Raw genomic sequence first — 7,378 nt, forward strand, 5'->3', positions numbered from 1 at the left:
GCTTAAACAGTGAGGCCAGAGCTTCCATTTTATAGGAGAAACTGAGGCCCATAGAGGGTGGCAGGCATGTCTAAGAAAGGCCACACAGCATTAGGGCAGGAGGACTTGGGTTGGTAACCTACTACAAGATTTCAGGCCCCAGCTACTTACCAGATGGGCCCCGAGTGGTTGTCTTGGGGACCGAGGGCTTTCTGGATAGAGGTGCCCGACCTCCCTTGTCACTGGGCTCACTCCGAGTGCTGAGTGGCCGACTGGTTCGGTCTCCACCGGCGAGCGCCTTGGTCTTGGCAGTGCTCACTGAAGTGGCTTTGGGGGTGGTGGTTCCAGGGGTGGGGCGGACCAGGGACTTCCGGGTACGGCTGAGGCCATCTGTCAGCCGGGCCTGTTCAGGGGGCAGCAGCTCGGGGTCCACCATGCAGATGCTGGGGGGAGTAGGCAGTGGTGGGGGGACCTTGAGAGAGTCAGGCAGCGGATTGCGGCGAGAGACCCCAAAGCCCTCTGTGTCCTCATCCGAGTCTGCAGTGCCCGGGGCGGCAGGCAAAGGGTCTGAGTCAGACAGCGTTGGTAAGGACTCACTGACAGATGTGGGTGGTGTTTCTTCAGCTCCCATGGCACCTGCCCGCTCCTGGGACCGGGCACTGCTGTCATTGGAGCTGCCGGGGGATGTGGGGGCTGGTGCTATGGGCACAGCCTTGCGGTGCTCAAACTCACAGGGAGACACGAGGCACAGGTCCACATCATGTGGGGAGGCTGAGCGCTGCACCCGGGGGCCTCGAAGTGGGAGACTCAGCCCAGCCTCACTCATGGGGGCAGGAGGTGGCAGTACCTGCTCGAAGGAAACAGACAGGGACTCATCCACTTCTGTGGAGTGTGGGGAGCCCACCTCAGCTGGCAGGGAAGGTGTGGTCACTGTGGGGGAGGCATCAGGCCCGGCCTCCCCACCCCGCAGTGGGCTCAGTGACAGTCTCCTGCTGCCCTCAGCCAGGCCCTGGCAGGCTCCAGTGGGTGAGGGGGTGCATGGCAGGGGAGTGCCAGTGGACACCTGCTGCTCTTGTGTCTTCTCCTCTAGGTTGCCACTGTCCTCCCTGGCAGGGCTCAGCCCCAGCTCCACACTGCTCCCCTGGCTGGGTGTGGCCACCAGCTGGGGTGCTGGGGAGCTGCTGGCCTCCATGGGGGGGTTGTCCTCTCTGCAGCGGAAGCTGGAAGGGGTACGGGGCCCATTCTCCACCAATGGGACACCTGGGCGGGGGGTGTTGGGTGCTCTTCGGGGCTTGGGAGCTGCCTGGGCACCTGCCTTCTTGCCACTGACCACAGCGGAAGCTGCCCGGCGCACTTCCCGGGGCTGAGTCCGAGGCATGCTCGGCTTGGGGTCCTTCTTCACCTCCTGGGGGGGCCTAGATTCTTTCTCAGCCCTGCGAGGGGCCTCAGCCCGTGGCCGCTCCTTCCGGGCCACCCCAGGGCGCTCCTGGGCAGGCCTGGCAGGCACTGTAGTCCGGCCTTCTCTCTTCGAGCTGTCCCGGGAGCCCACGCTTTCTTTGCTCTCAGCACGCCGAGGCCCTGCCAGATCTTGGGGGGTCACCACAGGCTCTCGCAAGAACCTCAAGTGCTGCAGGCGGACTAGACCATCCAGCAGGCGGGCAGGTGGAGTACAGCCAGGGAATAGCACACGTACCACCTTCTCAGTGGGGCCTGCAGGGTGCCACACCAGCAGGGCGCACACAGAGGCCAACGCAGGCTCAGCACTGGTTGAGGGCGGGTGCAGCACATACATGTCTAGCCGACCAACACCCATTTTCTGGAAGAGCACAGTGGGCTCGGCTGGCAGCAGCCCTCGGCTCAGGGGCAAAGGCGTGATGCCCAGCCGAGCCAGTAGGCTCCGGGCCAGCTCTGCCTCATCCTCGCCACGCACCAGACGCGAGGCAACCCCATGGGCATTGAGGAACACAACGCCAAGGCTAGGTGAGACCAGCCTTCGCAGCCTGTCATCCTCGGAGCCCACACCGGCCGCCGCCTCCTCACGTTCTGCCAGCTTGCGCCGCAGCAGACTGTTGAGACCCGGGAGGCTATCAGCGCCTGCGTGAGTCACCAGCATGGCGTCCACTCTGTCCAGATGCCGCACCAGTTTCCAGAAGCTTGACTTAGGGTTCGAGCCTCCATTAACCAGCATGGTGAAGCCATTGACGGCGAAAAAGGCGGCATCCCCGAGGCCACCGGGAAAGATGTAGCAGCAGGGCCGGGCGAGCCTAAGGAAGCCCACGGATGCCGGTGGCTCGAGCAGCTCGAAGGGGGATGGCAGCTCCAGTGACTCAGCTACATACTCCAGGAACTCACGCAGGCCCTCAGAGACTGGCCGCTGCACCGGTGGGTTCAGCTGCAGCCGGAGCCCGCCCTGGAGGCAGGTAACTTCAGGTGCTATTTGGGCCCAGTTGCCAAAGGATGGGCAGGTGATGGTGAGCTTGGGCGGGTCTGCAGGTGGGGGTGCAGAAGCCAGGAGATCCTGGATCTACAGTGGGAGAGGTGAAATATGGTTAAGGGGCTACCTGGAGCCACGCCGATACTCACCCCCTTGGGAAAACTGGGCAAGGACACCCCTGTCCTGCCTCCTGGGGTGGTCCCTTGTCACCTTCAGGAAAAAAACCAAGCCCTCTCCCAGCCCTGCCTCACCCTATGTTCCCCTCCCTCAGACCCTCCTTCTCTCACTCTCCCTGCCCCGGGCATTTGCACTTGCTCTTACCCCTTCTTCGAGCACGGCTCCCTCCAAGGGGCCTTCCCTGTCTCCTCACTGGCTCCTCTCTCACCATCATTACATCACTCACTACAATGTGAACACGTGGTTTCCAAAGTTTTTGCTCATCTGCCCCACCCAGATCAGGGACTCCAGAAGGGACCCCATCCAGCTCCATTCTAGTGGGCCCTGGTATCTGGTATGGCACTTGGGGCCTCTGGAATGTCTGCCAATCTATCCACAGGTCTAGCCTTGAACCACAACTGTAGTAGGTGAAGACACTGGGCTTTAACAATAGAAGGACATGTGTCACCACCATCCTTCCACAGAGGAGGATGGAATGGGGCTCAGGGAGACAGCGGGTCATTGGGGCCACAAAACCAGGACTCAGAGCCAGGGGAAGCGGGATGGGGAGGAGGCAGCTTACCTCTTTGTCCCCTAGGACCTGGAGGAAGTGACGGGGTGAGAAGCCCCCGGTCTGAAGCAGCAGCTCCCCTGTCTCCTCTAGGCAGGGCCCGGCCAGCACCACTAGCTTGTGAGGGGCAGGGTCCAGAAGAAGGTTCCGGAGCTGAGGAAGGGGGAAAGTGTTAAAGGCCCTATTCTGCACAGTGACGTAACAACCCCAAATCTACATATAGCCACCCCTCTCCTGTCCCTACCCCACAGCCAGGCTGAGAAGACAGGGACACAGATCAGTGCTCAATTAGAAGCCAGAAAGGTAGCCTCTGGGCCTCCTTCTGGGCCCTTCCTGCCCCCCTCCAAACTCTTGCTCATCCTACAAAACTTGCCTCCAGGGCTCCCTCATCCTAGAAGCTCTCCATATACTTTTGGGGCTCCCTCAAGCCCATTTCTCCTTATGGTTCAGCCCCAATGCCATGGGGAAAAGGGTATCTGTGTCTGCCTGTCTCCTGTGCCCCTCGAGAGAACATTTTTGATCAAAGGAAGTAACCTGTACAAAGGTCTCTAGAGGGGTGCCCTGGGGCTCCATCTTGTTCATCTTTCTCATAGATAATTGGAAGAAGGATGCAGACGTCCACAAACTAGAAGTATTAAGAAGTCAGTTCAGACGACTGTGGCCCAACCCGAGGGAATGCACAAAATACAAACATCAGTAGGGTCCTGCCTTCCTACCTCCAGACCTTCCCTATCCCATTCCTTCCTCCCAAACTCTAGCCTTTCTGATTCCACCTGCTCCCATCATCACTCCTGAGGAGGGAATAAACTGAGGCTGGAGCCATGGTGGGTTGGGGAGGCTTCCTGAGGGAGGGAGCACTGATGCCGGGTGCCGAGAAAAGGATTTCAGGCAGTGAGAAGACAGGGACACAGATCAGGAGGAGGGATGGCATGGGTCCCTGCAGACAACTCACTCCAAGAGCTGACTGGTCCCTACCTCGTCACAGAGGGACTTGTCTGATGGGTTCAGAAGTACCAGGGTCTCCAGGGTATCTCCACGGTGGTGCAGACTGCGCTGGCCTGTGGGGGATCAGACAGACCCTGTGAGTTTGGGGCTTGGCTGTGCGCATGGGGTCAGGCTGTCCCAGGGTAGGATCCTGCCTCCCTGTATGACCCCAGGCAGCCACAAGCCTCCCTAGGACCTGTTTCCCGGGAACCCAGCCAGGCAGAGCTGGCCCACATGGTAGCGCCATAGGTAAAGATGAGGCAAGAACTGGAAGCCCACCTTAGCAGGCCTCCCACTAAAAACAAGGGTGACAACAGGGTCACCATTGCTTGTGGGGCCTACTTCACAGCTTTCAGACCTGTAGGAGATGCCATCACCATTTTAAAAGCAAGGAGCCTGAGCCCTGGGAGGACCAATGATGGAACAACATGGATCCTGAGGCAGAACGGGGGAGGATCGGAGAAGTGGCGAGTGGGACTGGAGCGAGGAGCAACAGGAAGAAGCTGAAGGTGAAGGTGGGAAGGCCTCATAGGCCAGGAGAGGGGAGTGAGGTTGATTCTGAGATCCCAACTCTGGTGTGTCCTGGGTTAGAGAGCTAGAGAGGAAAGGACCCTCCAGCGCTAGTCAACCTTTAGCAGTTTATCATGTGCTTCTTATCACACACCCGGATATTGCCTCATTCAGGTGGGGAAACCAAGGCACAGAGAAGGGAAGTGGCCTAGGAGGTCACAAAAGCCCGACGGAATTTCCAGCCCTCCCCGCCTTGAGGGGGTCAGGAAACCACCCGGAACTGCTCGGACAATGAGGTGATGGTCACTTCCTTCCCCTCCTTCCTTCCTGTCCTGCAGCAGCCTGGAGGTGACTAAATGGGCTGGCTGAGATGGCTGGTAGGGGGGCCCAGGTGACACCCAGGTCTCACTCAACAGCTGCTCTGTTCACCCCGGGTCACTCCAGACTCCCCAGGGAGCCATGGGCTATGCGAGACCGGTCCAGGAATCCCAATTCCCTCCTCAACTTGCTCTTTCTCAGCTCCCCATCTACCGAGTACCTGCTGTGTACCCAACCCTGTGCAGGGGTCACAGGCATGAACCAGACATATTCTCTGCCACACAAGGACCATACTCTACCCTCCAGGCCTACCCAGCAGTCTCTCCTTTTCCAAACGTCCTGTCCTTTTGCCTGGGCCCTTCCCTCCACCTGACACAGCAGCCTCAGCTGCTTCTCCTACAAAAAGTCCCCTCATCAGAGGTCTCCCTGTCCCCCACATCTCAGCTGCCTTATCTGTCAAATTCCTGCCTCACAAGTTCCTGCCTCACGGGCTGTTGACAATCAAGGGAGATGCACCAGGTCAGGGTCTGCCCCTGTTCCACACTCAGCAGAGCTCAGGTATGTTTTACTGTTGTTGTTTAGGCATTCCGAGAACACCGCCCAATGAACACAGAAGGGGAGCAGCTGGGCACACGGGGTCCTCAGCCTCACCTTTTACGATGCTGGAGAAGGTGGCTGAATGCCGGGACACGAAGACCTTGAGCTGCTCATCCAGGCTGCAGATGCCAGGGTCAATGTCCCAAGACCGGATGCCTGGTGAGGGGAAGGGAAGCAAGGTGAGAAATCAGTCCCCCCTCCTCAACCTGCCCCTGCGGTGACAGCCTAGAAACTCAGAACCACTTAATGGGCCTTAGAATCTCACCGCACTGAGGGACCCAAAGCATAACTTGGCATGTTACAGAGAAGATTCAGGACATCAGCAAGAAAGCCCATCCAGCACCTGCCCCACCCCCATCACAGGTCTCACTGCTTCTCGCCACTGTCAGGCACATACATTCCAACCTCTGGGCTCTGTCGCCAGTTGTTCCCACTGTCCAGAGGCCCCTCCCTCAACCTTCCCACTCCTAAGGTCCTCTAGGCCCTTTGCATCCTTCTGAGCACTCCCCACACCCCTGGAGCTTAAAACTGGAGCTTAAAACTGGACCCACTCACGTTGGGTCCATTCCCCACCAGATCACTAGCCCTGTGACAGCAAGGCTGAGCCTGCCTGTTGTCCCCACCTTGTACCCTGCAGGAGAACATTCCCCAACCCTGTGAATGGAGGAATATGCTGCCACCCAAATTTATAGGCTATGGACTCCAAGCCCTGCCGGCTGGAGAGATGAATGCCCCCAACCACGGTGTGGGGTGCACCATGCGAGCCAGTCTCACCATGCCAAGTGGATGCAGATGACTTGAATGAACCTTGCAGGTGCACCTATGACTCACTGCTTCAAGTGCCAAATCCCCTGGGCAAACCGCACCTGCCCACACCCCAATTAGCAGCTCCTCATGGAGCCACCGAAAATGGGCCCCGAGGCTCTAGGCCTGGCTTCCCCATGTCTACTATCCTTCCAGGGCATCCAGTCTGCTAAGAGAGGCGGCAACGCCCTCCCCTCGATGCCCTTCCCGGCAGAGTCTTCGCTCGTGTTGCCCAATCGCGCGGGTCCCAATGCTCAGGCCGTATCCCCTCTGCGATCTGCACCAGGGTTGGGGCGGAGCAGCCCAACCCAGGCCCGGACGCCCACGACCTCCGCCCGTGCCGTGCGCCTAACGGTGGTGGGACCTAGGCCCCGGCTCCTCGATCTCACCACCCCTACCCGGCGATCTCGCCACCCCTACCACTGGCCCCGGCTCCGGCCCCCAGGATCCAGCCGGCCTACCGGCCTAGCCGCCCCACCCCCGAGCCCACGCCCCATCTCCAATCCCCCGCCCGGCTGCCCCATCTCCCACCCCATCCCCCAGCCCTCAGCCCCCAGTTCCAGCCTGACCTCTTTCGAGCTCCTCCAGCACGTAGGCCAGCAGCCCCGGGCACCCACACTCGCCGCCTACCACGAGTAGCAGCGAGCTCGGCGCCTCAGCAGCCCCAGGCCCAGCCGCCGCCGCCATCTTCGCACCGCCCTGACGCTATGAGTGCCCGCCCCTTTGGCCCCGCCCCGCTGGCTTCGCTCCTTAAAGGGGCCGCAAAGGACCCAACAAAGATCCCGCCCAGAAGTCCCCCTTCCGCTATTTACCTGCCCGCTCCTAGCTGTTTGAGGTAATGGGAGCTAGTCATGAGGGCTCCTACGTGGTTGGCGTACTCTTGGGTCTTCGCTTTGGGCTCCCCCTAAATGATCATCCATCCATCCATCCGTCCGTCCGTCTGTCCATCCATTCCAAAAGCTTTGACTGCATGCCTACCACATGTGAATCTGAATCTCTGCCCTCAAGGAGCTCACATTATACCC

The 7,378-nt window shown here is 59.8% G+C and overlaps 1 protein-coding gene across 1 annotated transcript in view; it reads right to left on the reverse strand.

The window, feature by feature from the left end:
- The window catches only part of MAP1S (microtubule associated protein 1S), a 13,642-nt gene extending 6,581 nt beyond the window's left edge, over positions 1-7,061 (reverse strand). The window contains exons 1-5 of the mRNA XM_011366824.2: positions 6,923-7,061; positions 5,604-5,705; positions 4,116-4,198; positions 3,153-3,293; positions 151-2,503 (exon numbers count right to left, since the gene is read on the reverse strand). Coding sequence (XP_011365126.1) covers positions 151-2,503; positions 3,153-3,293; positions 4,116-4,198; positions 5,604-5,705; positions 6,923-7,040 — 2,797 coding nt within the window. The 5' untranslated portion in view covers positions 7,041-7,061. The remainder of the gene's footprint in view (positions 1-150; positions 2,504-3,152; positions 3,294-4,115; positions 4,199-5,603; positions 5,706-6,922) is intronic.
- Between the last annotated feature and the right edge of the window lie 317 nt (positions 7,062-7,378).

Source organism: Pteropus vampyrus, unplaced genomic scaffold, assembly GCF_000151845.1.
Source record: "Pteropus vampyrus isolate Shadow unplaced genomic scaffold, Pvam_2.0 Scaffold126, whole genome shotgun sequence".
In the NCBI taxonomy this organism is placed as follows: domain Eukaryota; kingdom Metazoa; phylum Chordata; class Mammalia; order Chiroptera; family Pteropodidae; genus Pteropus; species Pteropus vampyrus.